This window comes from Plectropomus leopardus, chromosome 4, assembly GCF_026936395.1.
Source record: "Plectropomus leopardus strain MGB_pleo_1.0 chromosome 4, ASM2693639v1, whole genome shotgun sequence".
Lineage (NCBI taxonomy): Eukaryota > Metazoa > Chordata > Actinopteri > Perciformes > Serranidae > Plectropomus > Plectropomus leopardus.
The window spans coordinates 14998437-15018558 of NC_142179.1; the positions used below are offsets into that span (position 1 = coordinate 14998437).

The 20122-nt window shown below is 39.0% G+C and overlaps 1 protein-coding gene across 1 annotated transcript in view; it reads right to left on the minus strand.

Moving 5' to 3' along the window:
- Positions 1-2676: 2676 nt before the first annotated feature.
- oxct1a (3-oxoacid CoA transferase 1a) overlaps positions 2677-20122 on the minus strand; it is a 58179-nt gene continuing 40733 nt past the window's right edge. The window contains exons 14-17 of the mRNA XM_042488990.2: positions 16856-16945; positions 15864-15944; positions 3677-3778; positions 2677-3557 (exon numbers count right to left, since the gene is read on the minus strand). Of these exons, the coding sequence (XP_042344924.2) occupies positions 3522-3557; positions 3677-3778; positions 15864-15944; positions 16856-16945 (309 nt within the window). The 3' untranslated portion in view covers positions 2677-3521. The remainder of the gene's footprint in view (positions 3558-3676; positions 3779-15863; positions 15945-16855; positions 16946-20122) is intronic.

The window sequence follows — 20122 nt, forward strand, 5'->3', positions numbered from 1 at the left end:
CAGTGTGCCATGTGGCAGTAATTCATTAGCACTGCAATTGATATGACAGTGACAATGAATAACTGACATATTCACTGTGGCTGGGCACCTTCAAATGAGCCATTCAACAAACTAGGTCACAATGTACAAGATGGAGAACATACCAAAAATGGTATATTTATTAAGTATGCATCACAATACCTCCTTTCCTCATGGCAGCCTTTTCAAACCTGGGTGACTGTCTTCGGCTTTGCCAAGCTTTGTTTTTTGGTCCATTTCCAACTTGGTTGTGTTTCTGCATTTCTGTTTGAGGAGAAGTGACATGGGGGGAACCACTGTGGACACACAAAAACAATACTGGCACATAACCAACATGCATAATCAGAGGACACATGCATGTACAGACTGACTGTCAAATAATATGCTTTGCCAAGATATAGAATAACTATCAGTATTGCGCATCATCTTATGATTACTTTTGTTCCTAACAGGTATAGACCAAGGAGTCCAAAGTGTCAGGTGGCCCCCTGCCCTTCAATTCTGAAATGTCAAAACAACCCCATAAAAGACAAGAGTAACATAAACAGGCAAAAAATTGCCACCAGGAGATACAAGATTAACCGGAGACACAAAATGACCACAAACAGGCACAAAACAACAAAAGGGTGCATAACGACTGCAAAGAGATGCAAAACCACCTCAAAGTCTGTGTCTTGCTGCCATGTAGGAGAGGAGGTGGGGCCTTTTGTATATCTGTGCCCAAGGGCCCATTGTCCCATAATCTGCCCATAGTTTGGAGGTCACATCCATAAAGGATCAGCATTTTTGAAAACAACTGAAAAAACAATAACCATGCTCCGGAGAAACAGACCTAATCGGGCGGATAAAATGGAAAGGCCAAAAGAGAGTTCCCAAACATTTTCCACTGAAAATATTCATGCTTTTCCAGAATCAAAATTCTAGACTTCTCTGTAGATTTTTCAGACCATATTTGACATCTGAGCACAAATAACTAGATGTTTATTATGTGAATAATAGTTTTAAAATCCAACTGTTAACATCTATGATAAATTCTGACTACGAATGCTATTATGTCACCAGATCATTCCAAGAGGATTGTAGCTACGCACGGCAGCTCAGACAAATAAAGTAACACCGTTCAGTCAAAGGGGGCAGCAGAAACATCGTTACAACAAGAAATACAAGCAGACAAATACAACTGTCACACATGACAAAGAGCAAGCACAACTTCACAACACAAAAACAGTCAAATACATTAATATGTGCATTTTTCAATTTCATTTAGAAGTAGTTTAGCTATCACATTGACCATGAGTGCCATTTTCTCAATCCTTTAAAAGTCAGCTCAGAAAATTTCAGGTCCTTCTGTAATTTATTCCAAGAAGAGGAGGCGGCATATTTAAAAGCTTTTTTGCCAAGTTCTGTGCAAACATCAAGACAATATTGTGAAAGCACAGGCCATATTGGTTTTGGTTTTTACGCATGTATGTACACAAATAAGAAGGAACTAGCCCAAGCAGACTCTTACATACAGTACAAAAACTAACCAATGCAAGAGTCTGTGGAAGGACAGAGACGGCCAGAGAAGCCAGTAATAAATCATAAAGCACATTGGTACACAGTATCCAAATTGTTATGGCATTGTTCAGGTGATCGATCAAGTGTTTCCTTGCCTGAATTGAATGAATAGGGGTATCCCTCACTAAGAATTTTACTATAGTCGAATCTAATTGGTCAAGTCCTGCCTAACCTCAATAAGACTACAAATCTTATTTTGGTTTTGGTTTTTGTAGATCTTTTGTGACACTGAAACATATTTTTTTTTTTAGAAATTCTGAACTGTATAATGTAAAAAATAGAAACAGCTAAATAAATGTTTCCATACTGTTTTCTGTTTGACATACTTACTCCGACCTGCAAATTACTTTAAATCAAATTTCATACCCTACCAAACTGCAAAGCAACCTGTCTAAAAGCAAAACTGTACCCAGAATTGTGCCCCCAAAAGGGTTAAAGATTGCTTTCCACCAACATGAAAGTCCAAAACAGCCACGATGTACAGAAGGTAGCACATAATGCTAACCATACTCAATCAACTTATTGTACTGATTTATATTCTGAGCAGAGCAGTTACTGGTGTTTTCAGTTGTAACAAAAAAACAAGTTATTACAACATTCCTGTTGAAACTTTTTTGTGTCAAAGCCTGCCATGTTTGTTTAAATCCCCCTTTAATTGCATTTCAGTAACAGCATGAGAAATAGGTAACTAAATGTAGGCTTATAGGGTACCACCCTAGTTTGACTCATGAAGAGATGTGCTGGATTAACATCAACAGCCGGTGGCAAAAGCCCCTGTCACTTTCTTCCATTTTTCTGCTTGATGATCCAATCCAGTTGATCTCCTTGAACCTGAAAGCCCGCTGGCTGAATTCTCCAGTTATGTAATGGCCCTCAGGTAATGGTAGCGCCTCTCTACTCGAGTGGAGAAATCACATCAAGAATGTCAATGCAAGCACACTCTCCATATATAGAAAGCTCTAACCTGTAGAGTGTCAGAAGCCATTTGCTTTCGAGCATTGTGCGACTTGATGAATAGTATCAACACACAAGCCAACTACTGTTGCTTTTTAAGATACTTTTCATCCAGAAATCCTGATTTAGACCAAAGAACTTCCATTTGTTTCAGTCAGCACACAAGGCTGTGTTTTATTGTATATACAAAGGCAAGGGGACAGCACATGCCAGTGTACAAAATGTTAAGGCTTCATATTTTCTGGCTGAAATGTATGCAATGTGCACCAACTCTGAAAAATATGAGGCTGAGAAAGAAAAAAAGACAGGTCACTAAACAGTTTGACATTGTGGCAGCTGTTAATATTACAAACATGTTTCAGTTAGACCCTTATTTTCACATCATTATTTTCCAAATGGATACAAACTAAAATATATCTTACATTGGATGGAAGGACATTTTTTTGTTTCGTGACATAGCACTAAGTTTAAACATCTATGGTAAAAACATATTCCCTTCTGTGCTGAATAGGAAAAACCTGACCTGTAGCACACTTTTGTTTTCTGAATTCATCACATTTCAGTTCTCTACATAACTTCAATGTTGATCTGTAGCAAATATGATTCAAGTAATTGGATCACTTTTGTTCATAGTACAAGTTACTTTTTTCTTTGACAACATACAAAGAATATTTCCATTTTTTTTTGTCATTTTCAGATGGATTATTTGGTAATAGCTGCACATACATTAGTAAAAATTAATAACTTAATGGTGTTATAAGCAACCATGTAATGTTCCTTAACCATTTAGATTTCAAAAGAACCATTCATGTGGCTCTGGTGAATCCCATTCAGTTTATATTAGTGATGATTTCTGATATTGACTGATTACCATTTGTATGCATATTTGAACCATCTCAGGCTGTTCTAATCGGCAGTTGTTTATCACAGAGAAGTGAAATGAGTGCCACACAAAGCAAAAACACTTGTCAGATCCACTGTAAGATCCTCTAGATTTGCTGCATGGACCTCAGGTTGGGAGACACCTAGAAGTTGGAGGACACCACACAGATCACAAGAAAGAAAGAGAGATGTCTCGTGTCTATGATAGCTGAGGTTAGAAAATGAAATGTAGCGCTTGTAGCCAAACTGTTAAGTTACTTACCTCAAAATCGGTGCCGGTGCATGCTTTGATATCCTCTGGAGTGAGCCCCTCCCATACTTCTATCAGAGTCAGGCCTTTTGTCTTATCCACATCAAACACAGCCTGGTGAACAGAAACAGGGCAGAAAGCGAGGGAGGGAAAGAAAGGAAAAAAAGGATGAAATGTTGAGAGAGAGAGAGAGAGAGAGAGAGAGAGAGAGAGTGAGGATGACAGTTGGGTGACGAGACACAACAATAAAATGATGAGAATGATTATTTCCTTCACAGGGATGGGTTTGAATCATAAATGGTACATAAGAAGTAAATGTAACCACCACGATGCCACACATTGGTTTGTGGTCTACTGTTTTGAAGTAGAGCCCTGCGTGGGACTGTTTTCCTAATCCTGCTCCTACCCACTCCCACTGGATTTCTGACCATTACAGCCTGCTCCTGCAGAGTGTGTAATCTATTCCTGCCCATTCCTGCAGGGTGTGTGCCAGCTACCACAGCTACCACATTAGCAAACACTCCATACATACATGTACATACCCACACAACAGTTTACCAATAACGTGAGTCCTCTCCTGTCCCACCGGGAAAACACGTGATTTTGCTGCGGTAGTAGCAAACGTACATTCTGGTGCATGATAACATTCATTATTTGCAGCTATGATGGTTTTTCTGGGATTCAGTGTCATTATCTGTAATATTCTTGAGAAATTCATCCAAATGTCTGACTTGCCTTGCTTTTCTTTTGCATTGTAATGTCTTGCTTTTATCTTTTTTTCCTTGTCACTTGTTGGCGACTCCATCCTTCACGTTAATCAATCTCTGGGACCGACATGTCTCATTTTGACTGCCAACTCCTGCAAGATTTGGGTTGGGTCCTGAGGGATCCCAATCCTTACACAGTCCTGTATTTTGAAGCATTGAGTTTGGCACCTCAGCCATCACCATATTGATTTTTTGGAGCCACTAGTGACCATATTTGGATGAGAGGGTAGAGCTGTGGGTGGATCTGACTAAGAATCTGAGGACATTGCCGCCCACAAGCATACTCTGATTTATTGTCCATTTAACTTTAATGGGACCATAATTTACAAAATGAACAACATGCCTTATTGAAGAAGAGTGGAAACTAGTGACTGAGATCATAAACTCATGAGGAAAATATTTAAGGAGGTAATAAATCAAGTGAGAAGGGCCATTTTCTCATCAATGATCAACCTGTTGCTCCCCATTACAAAGAATGCAGGTTTATGGCACTTTTGCACTGGGTTCATTTTTCAGACCCGGAGATAACCATTCGGTTTGAACCCTATGATATGTTGTCACTGGGGTCACAGACAAGGATGTGGAGGTCTAAACTATTACAGTGACCTTGAAGAGATGGTGACCTCTCATTGCAAAAAAAAAACAAAAAAAAAAACCTGAGGGGCAGAGCACCACTTCAGTGTCATCCACAGATGAAAAAATAGCTGCAATTATAGTGACAGGCCTCAGAGAGTGGTCCTCAGCTGTCTGAGGTTGGACCACTACAAAGTAGAGAGCAATTACATTTTAATTGTGACACTACTTTTAACAGCTGAAACATAAAAGAAGAATCAATTCGGTTGTGAATAATGGAGTTGAAGCATAAAAGTTCATCATTAATGCAGAAAAAATTCAAATTAAATGCCATTACAGATCGTTTGGATTCATGAGAGCCATTTTGGAGATCTGCGTGTGGTGCTGCAGTTGCTCTGTGATGTAGCACAATAAAAAAGGTTGAAATAGTCAGAGGCATTGCAAATATCAACAAGGAAGTAAGGGAGCTCAACGTTAATTGAATTCAACCCTAAATATTTCCTTGTTGTTAAAATAATTTGTTCTCACACTAACCACCCTTTGAGAAACTCTAAAAATGCCCAGATGTACACTAACTTCACTTGCACATGGTTTATGCACAAAACTGAGAGTGCATGATTCATAAATGAGGCCCCTGGAGTTTTAAGCATCTCTAATACCACTTTCCCACCAAAAGTACCTCGTGCAAGCAGGTTTTTCAGACAGAGTAAACCTGCTAAATACTGTATTCCCACTGCCAGAAAACACTGCATGAGTCTGCCTTTCTGTCAGCTGTTGTGTGTGTGTGTGTGTGTGTGTGTGTGTGTGTGTGTGTGTGTGTGTGTGTGTGTGTGTGTGTGTGTGTGTGTGTGTGTGTGTATCTGTCTGCGGGGGGGTAGTTTGTTGCTGTGTGCTGTGTCCGTGCAATGTCAGAGACAGGCAGGAGAACAGGTAAACAGTAGGCAGCAGCAGGAACAGAGGTCTTTGAAAACTTCTCAGTGGTTTCTTCTATTTCTATATCACTTACGGATTCAGTCTCTCTTTCAAGCTTCAAGCTTGGATCCATGCTTTAGCACTGCTTTCAGAGGAAACGGACGGTAATTAGTGATTGAGCGTCATTGCATCTCGCTGGTTAAAGAGCTGAAATTACAGCGTTCACCAGGGTGTTGCATTCCCATCAATGCCAATCGGATTTGGAGGCGATTAAAAACCCGTGTCTACTGCAGAGTTGTTTGACCCGGGTGTGAATGCCGATCGTACGCAATTCCCATTGCATTAAAAAGTCAGATGTTAACGGTGTTGAAATGCTGCTTATGGCTAAAGGCAATGCCCCCATAGAAAAGACAGGAAGTTTGCTAGCTTTTTGTTAAGTACTATGAAAATTCCTGTGTCATCTACACTGAAGGTGAACGAACTACAAATGCTGGAAATTTATCGAATGAAAAACAAATCTGTTGTTGCAGAAATGTTACAAACAAATTATTTTGACAAACCAACACTTGTAGAAGACCTTCATGTTACAGACCTGTTATTACCTCTTTAAGCTTTCTTTTAGGAGCTTTTTTGTGTAGCATCAGAGTGATGCAGTGTGTTCTGTCTAACATGTCTTAAACTTGTTTTGGTTTTGGGTTGGCTTCTCTTCCCAGATTCGTGTACTGAACAAAGATCATCAACACTGTAACTTTATGTTGGTACATTTCTTTCATTATCATTGGTTGCTTAAAGATTGAGACAGATATTCAGCATAAACATGTATGTGTCTCTGCAACACTACAACATAGAGGTAGAAATCATAACCATTAATTTCTTAAATAATAATATAATAATAAATATAAAACCCCTCTCTCCATCAATGATTTGGATAATTGCATATTTTAGGATTGCCGTAGGGTGTCTGGGCTCAGCCTTACAGATAGGGTGAGGAGCTCAGACATCTGGAGGGAACCTGGAGTAGAGCTACTGCGCCTTGCATTGAAAGGGGGCAGGTGAGGTTGTGCAGGCATCTTATCAGAATGCCTCCTCGGAGTCCTGAGGTTTTCTTGGCATGTCCAACTGGTAAGAGGCGCTGGGGTAGACCCAGGACACGCTTGAGGGAATATATATCTCATCTGTTGTGAAACCACCTCGGAATTCCCGACAGAGGAGCTGGAAAATGTTGCTGGGGAGAAGGACGTTTGAAAAGCCTTGCTCAGCCTGCCAGAGGATAATGGAGGGATAGACTAAAGTTTGCCATGTTTGTCTTTTAACTGATAATATCATCAGATTCAATTTGAAATACCAACTTTGACAGACTGCTGCTTCTCAACACAGGTCTGTCATAAAGTTAGGTGGGTGTACATACAGTACAGCTTATACTATACCCATTCAAAACTAAATCTGGAGCAATATCATTACACCTATTGATGCAAAAAATACTCTCTAGAGACAGGCTGCGCACACTCAGCTGAGCTGGTTTTTTTTTGCTTCTCTTAGCAGGGACTGACGGGCCAAGCCACAGACACATACAGGCAAAGCCTGTCAGGACTCTCAGCTCATTAGAACTGCACACACACAGTGACGGCGCAGGAGGCCGATATCTCGCTCCAGTATAGTGAGACAGATGGAATGTCACGAGGAGCAAGGGTCTATGGATAACACGAACACTGAGATGAATATCTAATCATGACACATGCTGCAAGTGATTAAGGAAAATTAAAGATTCATTAAAATGTGCCAGGGGTGGTCTATATAGGTGCAACAGCAGCTGGAGCAGGTGCTGTATAATGTTGATGTGAACACACAGTTTAATATACTTCAAAATGCACAAGATCTTGACACAAAATGGCCGGGGTAAAAAAAATTTCAAAACAACTATCGACTGACCTAAATTCTGATATCCACACTTTACTACTGAAAAACAAACTGTGCCTCCGCTCGCTAAGCAGCCTTTTTGTTGTGAAACTGTTGAGTCACCTTTCTTCACAGTCCTCAGAGTCACCGCCACCATTAACCAGATTGATGAAAGTTAGTCATTAAGAAGCTGCTAGTCTACCCCATGTGTTGTCTGGCGAGAAGTGGGCTGAATGTCACGTAACAACAATAAGCTATTCAGCCCACTTCATGCTTTAGACAAATATGAATATAACAAAGAAATAAGAGTTAAAAAAAAACATTTCACCCTCCAACAAATAAACTTCAAATGCTAATACATTACCCTGTCAATTTACTGCAGCAATTATAAGATTTTGAGATGTGTTCAGACAAAACATCTCAATAGGACAATAAAAGCATTTCAATTTGGTTGCTGGAGTAATAATTGCTGTCATTGGCCCTGCTGTCATTATGGAAAATGCCACAGGTAACGCTTTTCTGGGCCCATTATGATGATTGAATTATTCAGGGGTTGTTCTGCTTCATCTGTGAATGAATGGGCATTTTTTAAATTTAATTCCCTAATTAACTGTTTAGGGAAATAGAGAAAATACAGAAAAACTTATGTAAAATATTGTCATGGCAGCAACTCAACTACCAGGGGCAGGACAGCGAATGTGATTTACTCACACAGCACGCAAGATAAACAAAAAATGATCCCAATCCATCATTTCAATGACAATGCTGCAAGTCTGTGAACAGGAGAACTGTAGTTAAGAGAAAGAAAATGGTGACATACTGTATAAAATGGTTCGCACCATGTAGAGGAGCAGCAGAGACTCTGCCCGAGGCAACAGGTTCCCTATCACTCTGGGTCTCAAATCATTGCAACACTATTTAGGACAACACTTGAATTACAATCCCTCCTGGCCATGGAGAGGCAAGGAGGACGATGTGTTTGTGAGACTATATTGTGTGTGAGCATCCGTGCGTGTGTCTGAGTGGAAAGAAAAAAAAAATTGGCATGTTTGCAAGGCCCCAGTTTCTGCTCTCATTTTAGAAACAAATTGGAGCAGAGATTTTAATCATGTAAGACAGCAAACAGTAAAAAATAAATTTGGGATAACTATTATCAGGCTTATTAAAGGCACTGTTTGCCACCAGGTTTATAGTTCCTCATTTTCTACCACTGGGAGTTTCTTCTGGTGAACACTAGAATAATAATTCTCTTACATCCCACAAGTAATTTATACACAGTGTTGTTTTCTAATAAAGAACAAAAGCAAAAAAGCTGTGCTGTTATCTGTCAATACGTTGCTGAATAAAAAGGTTCCAATTGACTTCAGACATTAAGCCCTAATTGGTTTTATGTCCACATTTTTAAAAATGCTTTTTTTTGACACTATGCTGTGAGATGATTAACAGCTGTTTGTGATGCAAACGCCATGCACTATCCTCCTTGAAGTCTCATCATGGTGCCTTATAGCTTTGTAAATGTTTACTTTCATTGATCAGTGTTTATCCGCAGTCATAGATGATTCTTTTTCTCATTATTGTCATAGAAACACAGTGGCAGAGGAGGCTATTGTTCTACATTCAAATGTATCACTGGTTAAATTATGCCTCACGAACTCCAAAAATCTGTCATAGGCAAGATGAGTCACACTGGAAATATTAGGAGGAAAAATATTTCCTTGCATGAAACTGGCTCATTGTGGGTCTTTTTTTTCAAGTTTAAAGCAAGTTTGAAGGCCTGCTTTTGAAAATCAACTGGAAAATTAGTTAATACTAAAACGTTATTCAATTTCAAATTTGCAAATATACCGATTATTACCCACAAACCTTGCATAAACAGTAATTAAATTGCTATGAAGTGTAATATAAAGATGAGTAAAATCTTCAAGACTGCTTGTGTGTTAAAGGGAAAGTTCACCCCAGAATCAAAAGTTCATGTATTACCTCTTAACTGTAGTGCTATTCATCAGTCTAGATTACTTTGGTGTGAGATGCTGTTTGTTGGCAATGTTGGCTGGGAGATGTCGGACTTCTTTCAAATAATAGAACTAGATCAGCTTGTGGTGCACAAAGCACAAAAAAACACAAATACATTTGAAAAACTCAACAGCGGTGTCTCCTCCGAGAGAAATCATAACCCAGTTACTTAAAATAATCCACAGACCTTGTTGTAAGCAGTAGCATGTAAGGACTATTTTGTTTCTACCAAACTACAACCTGCCAACCCTATCAACGTGCAGAAGGAAGCATGCATCTACTAATGGACGAGAGGCTCGTGCTCAAGGCAGCACAAGATGTAAACATGGTCTCCTCATCGGTTGACCTGTAATGTTATTAAGCTATGTGTGATGGTGCCATATGAGCTGGTAGTGGATGCACGCCTGCTTCTGAGCAGTGATATTGTTGGTGGATGTAGTTTGGTAGAAAGAAAATCATTCTTGCATGTAACTGCTCACTACAAGGTCTGTGGTTTGTCCTAAATGACCAGGCCATGATTTCTGGAAAGACTAGATAACTAAATAAATTGGTGCTTTGAGCACCACAAAATGGGTACCATCTAGTTCCATTATTTTTTAAAGCAGGCAGACATCTCTAAGGCTGATATCGCTAACACTCTGAGAGTCAAACCTAAACAATCTAGACTGATAAATGGCAACAAAGGTAAGAGGGAAAATATGGACTTTTGATTTGGGGGTGAACTGTCCCTTTAATTCTCTTGTTAAGTACAGTATGTTCTCTCAGATCTCCCTATCATATACCTACTTGTTCACATGGCATAAAGACACATACTACTACTAATACTACTAATATTAATACCACTACTACTACTACTAATAATAATTGTGCCCATCTCTGTTTTCATACTGGTCCAGGGTCAAAAACAGGCAGGTAACATCGCTGCAGACCCCACATATCTCGGACACAAACTGTTCAAACTCCTCCCGTCTGGTAGGCGTTACAGGTCACTGCACACCAAAACAACCCGACACAGAAACAGTTTCTTCCCCCGGGCTGTCACTCTGATGAACTCTTAACGGTGACAGAGTGTCAGAATAATCACCAATGCACATTTTGCAATTTTTTATTTTTTTTTACTTGCTTTTAACTTAAATACTGTGAGAAAAATCACTGTGGAATAACCTCTCAGCTCATATGACCCTTTGCACTGTTTTTAAATACCTCATGTACATTTCCACATCATTACATTTGTTATCCTGTTCAAGTTTATCTCAGCATCTTTGCACTCCTTGTAACTGCACCATTATGCACACAGACTTGTATATATTAGCTTCAATTGTTTCATTAGGGCTTGTACATACGTAAATGTAAAACTATATCTTTAATTTTGTACACTGAGAGCAAAGCTAGTCAAATTCCTTGTTTGTGTAAGCATACTTGGCAAATAAAGCTATTTTTGATTCTAACTGTGAAAACTCTCAATATAATGATAGGAAAACCAAACTCATTAGAATTCAACAGGTGAGCTTCATTACTTTTTGCTCAATCCAATTTGATTAATGCAGTCCCTTTTGGTCTAACTCAATATACTTGAACGTGTCGCTACCAGAGCTTTCGTCATGGTCTTTTACATCCCTAGCTGCTGTCATTTTTGTTGGAATTTTATTAATTTATTTTTTTAAACTGTTATTCCTGCTCTTCTAAACTGAAACTTACATTTCTGAAAGGAAAATGTTATGACAGTTCACAGTGAAAGCAAGGTACTGGAAGACCCACGGCGGGTAAATCATAGTGTGCACATTGTTTATTGATCAACCATGAACAATCGATAATGCATGTCATATTAATTTAATGCGCTGTGGAGTTTAGAGGGTTCTTACATTGTCTCAATGTCACACTGTTTGAGCACAGTGTTTCTTGCATGTGTTAGCCCTATAAAAACAAATGTGGAAAAAAATCTTTTGGCTTCCTGTCTAATGAGTGTACTGCTGTGGTTTTGTCATGGCACCCTTCACTCAAATATGATATTCAATGGAAGTAGCATCAAGAAAGGAGGCCTGAGGAAGTATAGGTGTTTGTGATGAGTGGAAGTCAGCTCAGCAAAAAGTATGGATTGAAACCAAGTCCAATCAGGTCTGATTTCTTTTATCTGTCTCAAAACGACACCATGTATATAAATGTTCCTTCACACACAGAATTTTCTAGTTTCTTAATGTTTAATGTTCACACCTATATGTGTTTAATATGAACAAAACTGAGTATTTCTATTTCTTTCCATTTCTGTTGGCAACAATTGCGCCACACGAGTTTAAAAATCTGATTTGACAACAGAGAAAGAGAAACATGTAAATGACAACACCTTTATTGTGTTGTCCAGTACACTGATTTTCAAAACAGGCACTCACAGGGAGACCTGGAGGTAACAAAGGGTTGGCCTCTTAGTATTGCTGCCAGGTAGAAGTATTTTGGCAATATCTGAGAGGCTGACAAGCTGACAGTCACATGTCAGCATTTTTGAAAAGCTCAGACACCTCTTTCCAAACTACAAAAGGAGACTGGCATTGTCAAAGGAAGGGTGTTTTCAAAAACATTTGGAGATGGACAGTAGCTGTTCGGTGTGGATGGGAGGCTAAATAGAAAGATAAAAAATATTCATAGTGCAACAGACACTATATCACAAGGCTAGAGAGAAGAATAGAGTGGAGGAGGTAAGGACAGAAAGGAGAACAAAGGAATAAGAGGAAAGTATGTGTGATAGAGATGGAAGGAAATGAGAAAAAAAGGTTGTGAATGATAGAATGTAAGAATCTGTGTCACTACAAAGGAAGTAAAAAGCTGGGACACAATAAAAGAAGAGAGAACTAACGGATATAGAGGGAGAGAAAACAGCAGGAGATGAAATGAGGAAGGCGAAGAGGAGGAGGTGGTACATGTGCTAGCAGGGCAATAGAAAGAGCTTTAACCTTTATAAATATTGACAGAAATCTGCTCACTGAGAAATGTTGCACAATCACAACAAAAGCCAGTCGAGCTGAAAAGATCAGACGGTAAAAAAAAGGAGGCATGGACGCACTATCTGACTTTGCCCCTGACAGGTCATGTTTTCAATGAACAAGCTCCAAAGGCAGTAACCACCCGAGGGTTACAGGGAACCTAAGTACAAGAGGACATAATAACAGCATCAGCACTAAGCTCTACAAGCTACTGGAACGTCTCTGAATTTTTTTTTTTAACCTCCACCTTTTTTTTTAACCTAATCAGAATTTATGCCTCCTCTTTTATACTTCCCCTATTCCCACTGACTGCCCTCTAACCTCCATCTTCACTTTCCTTCATTTTTTCCAACCTTCCATTTCACCTCCTGTCTGCTTACGTCCTCTTTAAAAAGAAAAATCTACTCGTCGCCAACCTTAAGCACTATTCTGACAAGATAAGCATTACCTGTAACTTGACTGTTGGTCATTAAATTACCATTTGGCTGGATTGATAACCTTAGAGGGGTGTGAATGATAAGATAATAGTCATGCTCCTCTGCAGCTAGACTCATTCTCAGACTTTTCCCCTCTTCACCATATGTGCTACCAAGTACGACAATATATTGTAAATGGGTTCTGTATCCAAATGTTTTTTGCTTCCCTCCGTCACACCACGCAGAACTCAAACTGTGGGGAGCTGATGAAATTCAAAAACAGAGCAGAAACAGAGCTCTTCATGCACAAATGAAGACGACAGAGATTTGCCCTCGGGCTAAGCTCCATAAGCTTTCCACGGGAGATGGAGCAGTAAGATTTCCGAGTGTACACCCTGTGGTGCAACTTTTAAAAATGGCAACCACCACCCCCACCTGCCAGCCTGTTTTCAACTCGCATGCATGAAACCCTCAGATGATGCAGCATTGGGAGCAATTTGAGGTTCAGTATCTTACCCAAGGATACTTCAACATGTTGACTGGAGGAGCCAGGGATCGAGTCACTATGACATTTCTCGCAAAATAACAAAATTCTCCAGGTGCGCAACACAAAATGAAAATGTCAAGAAACATTTTTTTTCCTTTAAAAGAAAAAGAAGTAATTCTTGTCAATCAAACATGTCAAGTCCTCTAACATAAACCAGACTGGAGTCTTCCACCTTAAAGACAGGCATGTTGGTTGCATTCAGAGGTTTTTAAAAAATATTCAAGACAGTCCAAAACCTACAGCTACAGATCGTGGCGCAAATATCAACAACATTAGAAGCAGCGGCCTAAGGCAGTGATGGACGTATCAATGGAATACGTGATAAAAGGAAACCCAACCCTACCATGAAAATTAACTAACCAGATCAAAATCAATAAGATGCCTCTTTACCGAAATCAGCTTATTGAATTAGTGTTAATTGAATAAATGTAATTTCCATCTTCCTGTGGCACTGTGTTGCATCATACCAATGGATCAGCTACAGTGTCTTTGTTTTCAAACGTGTGTATGAGGGAGATGTAATTAAGAGATAAAGATGCAATGTGTCATTGGTGCTCCATTGTTATTTTCTGTGTGTGTCTCTTATTGTTGACGTATTCAGGGAACTATGATAAAATAGGAATGCAAACCCACTGACTGCCATAGTCAACTTATTACATTTTGGTCTCAGTAAATTACTCCTGACTGAAAAAAAGTTGGCAAAGTGAACTGCCACCCCTGAACTAAAAACAAATTAACCAAGATTTTTAATTGAAAAGTAAGACAGACTACGACCTACATTTCTATATCGAGGCATAATGTTCTAATATGTTTTTAAGTGATTAATAATTACTGCATAATCAAAGTACTACATATGTATAGGCTCAACCAGTTTTATCTTTTAAACCTGAATAAGCAATAGATGGGTGTGCAGTGTATTCATGTTTAACAAGAATATAACTGGTTAACACATCCATTTAAGCTTGCCATTGACTGTCTATTCAGGACAGAATTCTCCTTTCCTTCCGTTATCTGCATGTTAACATTTTCAAAATCCCAGTTGCTACATAAAACCAATCTTGCATAGTCAGACATATCTCCACACGTTGTCTTAGTGCTACTGTGAAAGAACAACAACCTTCCAGTTAGTAATGTACATGCTAAAATGTGTTTTCATGTTTTCTGTGGTGCAGGAATTTAGCCATTAAAAAACCAGGGCTTACCTCCCCATGTGCAAATGTTTTACCGAAATAAGTTCCCTCCCGACACTATTTTGCAAGCGCATCATCACTGCATCCTGGGTTCAGCGCCACCCAAGAAGATTGGGATTTAAAGAAACACAAACAACTCGGGGTGTTTTTTACCTTTAGTACAGAATTATGGATTCAGCCAGACTTTTCTTTAGCTCTGGCACATCACTAGAACAAGTACAGAGATAGGTCTGTTTATGCAAGACTGGCAAAGGATGATCCTAAAAAGTCACAGGTCAAATTTTTCTCCCACAGCAGCAATTTGTGTTGTGGCGTGGCTAAATGAACCGCTGATCCCATTAGAGCTGATCAGATCAATGGATGAGAGGAGAAGCAGAGTGCAGAGAGAGTGAATACAAACTTTTAGACCCAGCACAATGAACAGTTACATTTCAATTTCAATGCCCCTGGTGTTCACATGCTTTATTGGTGACAACAGTAAGCACAGTGCCCTGAGAGTGTGGTGCAATGAATAACCACAAGGTATATAAGTTTATGTAGCGCTAAAAAATCTTTTTGTGGAGCAGATGTTTTAATAGTAGCAGCTTGCAACCAATTAATGACTTTGTGGGAAACCCTGTAGGTATCCACCCATGTGCACAATATGCCCCAAAAAATGTCTGTTACAATAATTCCAAATCAACTATTTTCAAAAAATCCTTTTACAGGCCATGAGTGTCGCCCAACCATAGCTTACTCATTGCCACCTTCTATGGAGCACCTATGAGTAAGCAGCCTAAGTTCATGACTAATGGCTCATCCATCCGCTCATGCATGCAACAACCCATCCACTAAATTTATATTATAAGGACACATTTGCATAAATTATATATACACTGTATATACATAAATCAAACAGGAAAAAACGCACCTTTTCTGTGATGATGCGATCCACACACTGCTTTCCTGTTAAAGGCAGGCTGCATTTGTCCAATATCTTGTGTTTTCCTCCCTGAAAGACAAAGGTTGGTTGGTTAAAAGTAACTACAGGTCAGTCACCTTCAGACTGTGTGTTAACACTCAGGGATGCAGCTTCAGTTCTAATATATCCAGGGATGCAGCTGGTTTTCTTTCCGCATCCTTTACCCAAAGGACATAACAGCACATATTCCATGTGAGTCTGTCTCAGTTTCCCCGCCAGTCATCTTAAAGAAAGGGCGTCACACATCCAAATGCCTCTAACACTGGCTGAGAAGCACACATCATACATCACACACTCCCCCCCTTCCCCATCATGAATGAAAGCAGACTTCAGGGCAGTAAATTTATGCTCACCTGCTGCACCATCTGGAATATAGCTGGACGCCAGACAGGCTCCCATTAGCAAAAAAACAGCATGCTTCTGTGAATGCAGAATATTACGTTCCCCTTGCATCATATCAGTTTGGACTTTCTAAAAGTAAACCGATTCAGACGGATTGCCTCCTGCTATTGTCAGAGCCCTGTGGGGTTATTAATGCCTAGTAGCAACACTGGTCTAAATAATCAGCTGTTCCCAGTACAGTGAGTCAAATCTTAGACTTGTATTCTAAATTAGCCGAAGACGGACAAACAGGAGAAGGTTTGTGTGCAAAACCTCATCAGGATGAGCTAGCACTCTCTGGTAAAGAGGCATTAAGTAATCCATTAACAGAATTATCCTTAATCAGTCATAACACTCACACTCATTATTGCAGGAAGCAGATACAAGGTACACGAGTGACGCTAGCAACATGGGAAAATAAAAATTGCCAATTTAATTTCAACCTGGATCCCCAAGAAAGGAAATGAGTCTTTTGGGATCATTTGTGAAGACAATATTGGTTAAAACAGACATGTTAAAAGCTCATACTCACTCTTATACACATACACACACACACAAACCTTAGCAGAGTGCTCCATGGTGACCACGACCTTGGTTCCAGCGCTAGCCACCAAATCCATAGCTCCTCCCATTCCCTTTACCATCTTACCCTAAATATGGAAGATTAAAATTGATCGAGGTTTAGTTCATTTATCTTTGAATTAACAAAACAACACCACATAAAACAATCTAAACTTAAACTTTTATTAACTATTACCTTAAAATGAGCATAAAGTTCAGTGCTGAGCAAATAAAATTACAAAATCACAGTAAACAAACACATTTATTTAGAAAGGTGGAACGAAATGACAACAACACATTTTCTCTGCAGATAGCTCTCCTAAAAACAACTCCTCTTCCATCAAAAATATATAAAAGTTTACAAAGCTGCCATGTGGCTTTGTGTCTTCAGTGCAGGTATATCTGCTAATACTTTCTGCTTTGTATGAATAATTTCATTCTTGCATTAGTAAGACCCTGAAAAAACTTCACAGACTGAGACAGAGAGCAGGAGGAAGAGATAAGAATGGATCTTCAGCCTTAGAAATATGTAGGGGGGTTACAGTGGCAACACCACAAAGGTTTTCCAATAGCCTGTAAGATGCACTGGTGGCATCCAACCCTCTGCCAAAACCTCTAGTATTTTCAAAGAAAATTGTTTATTTTTCCAAATTGGGTCCTATTTTAGTCATTTAATGTCATTATTTCTGTGGGTTACTTTCACTTTTCAGTTTAATTGACAAAGGAGGCGGTGACACAGGTAGCTAATGAAACATAAAAATGGAGCACTTAAGTGTAAACAATTTCAAATCTAAATCACATATTCATTAGTGAAAAGGAAGGTGACCATAAAAAGCTAGAAAAAAAACCCTGCATTGCAAAGTTTAGCACAACTTTTAATAGGGACCATTTCTCTGGTAGAAAGTTGGAAATTAGCTCCAATAGAAAATGCTGGCAGCATGAACTTCAAATTATACAAAATAGCAGCTAGGCTGTTTCTACAAACACGTGTTGCTGTAAGTTAAGTTATTAAATGTCATTTTTCAATGCTGTGAATGCCACCAGCAAAATTAAATTCACTCCCTTTGTAATGGGGCACCGACAGAAATGTCAAGGACAGATATCTTAAAACCTGAGCAAATTAAACCAAAGCTATCTGCATTGGTAGATACCACTGGTGGAAAAAGAAAAAAATTAGCTTTTTATAATTGGGTTGACCAAACCTTTACTTTCAGGGGTAATGTCATCAAAACTCTTGATTCTTGCATTCAAAGGTATTGGTTTTCAACCTTTTTTGTGTCTAAATTGATACATATTAGCTTACGAATCCCCATCTGATATGATTTTGCTCCAGTGACCTCCGTATGAAAAGATTTTGGATGTTAGATTTGATTATGACCTGAATTTTATCTTAAAACTACAGCTGGGGAGATAACTGTGGGAAATGAAACCTTTGAAACCTTTGAAATGATACCTTCTATAGTAAATTAAATCATGGTAATAAAAATTCTCCATTTTTCTGGGGACCTTCTGAAACACCCTCAAGGACCCCTGAGGGCCCTCGGACCTCATTTAAGTACCACTGGTCTAAAGTATTTGAGGTCTAGTCTGTAGAATTTAGTGGAATCTACCAGTGAGGTTGCAGATTGATACCAACTGAAACTTTCTCACGTGACAAGTGTGTAGAACTACAGTGACCAACACAAAAACACAAATGGCTCTATCTAGAGCCTCTCCGCACGTTTACATGATTTTACTACAAGACTTGGTTAAAACCTAGTATTTGGCTGAACTGTGTACACTGGTTTTCAACCGGTATCCTGCAGGGACTTCTTTATTATCATTGAGTAAACTGATGACATATTTGTGGGATATTTCTTATTATATGGAATTTATAACAATAACAGTAGAGAACAACTGATAAATTGTACAATTAACCGAAATGCCTAACTGCAGGAAGTTTTTATAAGATTAGCAATTACGATCAATTTTGAGCAGATTATTTCCTGTGACTGTTGCATTGGAGATGACTTTTCTGGATATTTGTGAATACAGCTTGTGTCTTCACAGTGCACAATGATATATATATATGTAGAGGGAGAGAGTCTGGTGTTTTTGATATAACGGCTTCAAATCCCCATTGGTAAGGGCTGTCTTACGGCAAGTAAAGTGGTGAAAATATTGTAATTATAGTGTATACTTAAAGTGATATTGATTTTTTTAAGGTGGCTTAAAACTAATCAATAAAGGCAGAGTCTGCTCAGTGCTGTTTGATTATATGTCCATGACACGGCGGTTTTCTACCCCAAAATTATTGTGAATAAACAGTAATGATGTATAAATATAGGTTTATAGCAACTAGCTGAAAGGGAACATATCACCACCTAACGTGGTGGATTCGCAAATACTTCCATCAATAAATCGATTCTCCCCCCGTTGCATGTATACTGGGACAAGGACAGTAGTTCGATTAAATGGTCTAATAGAGCTGTAACTGTAGCTTGACTAAACTGTGCATGTAAATTTAATGAGTGTTCAGTTTGTCCATTCTGGGATACTAACAACATCACAGACTCTGTGGGAGAAGACCTGCTCTGTATGTAGATAAAAACAGCTCACTCTGATGCTGTGTTAACACTACAAGCATTATAGCAACAGCTTGACCAACTGCATTATCACAGAGTTGCTGTTGAAGTGTTGTTTGAGCGCTTGTTAACATACTTACATCGTCACAGGCTTATCTGCGTGTGCTACTGTCCATAAAGCACCTTGACTAAATATCATTAGTTTTTATTTGGCCAAAAAATTATCTATGCTTTTGTTTAATGCCTGAGCCCTATTTTGACATAGCTTTTTACCCCCTTATTGCATCCCTTTGTGGACCACAATACACATGAAGCTAGCATAGCGTCACCTATGATTAGTTGGTGCTTCAATGAATCATTGGAGCACTGAAAAAAGTAGTTTGTGGTGCGTCACATCTGTCACCAACGCCAACTGTCAGCCGTCACTTTGCAGCTTCATGTCACAGGCCTCCACTGAAATGACTTGTAGCCATCTGCTGTGTCACTCGTTCTTTGAACACAGCATTAGATAACAAAAACACAAAAATTCTTAGTTTCACGTCATTGTACAGTAATGAATACATAGATCTGAATATACCATATCTTCAAATATATCCCCCTAAATCCTTAACACTGCATCTTAAATGGTCGCACTAACATTCAGCAGAAAAAGGAACTCCACTACTCAGCATAGAGATCAATTTAGTGCCAATATAACAACTA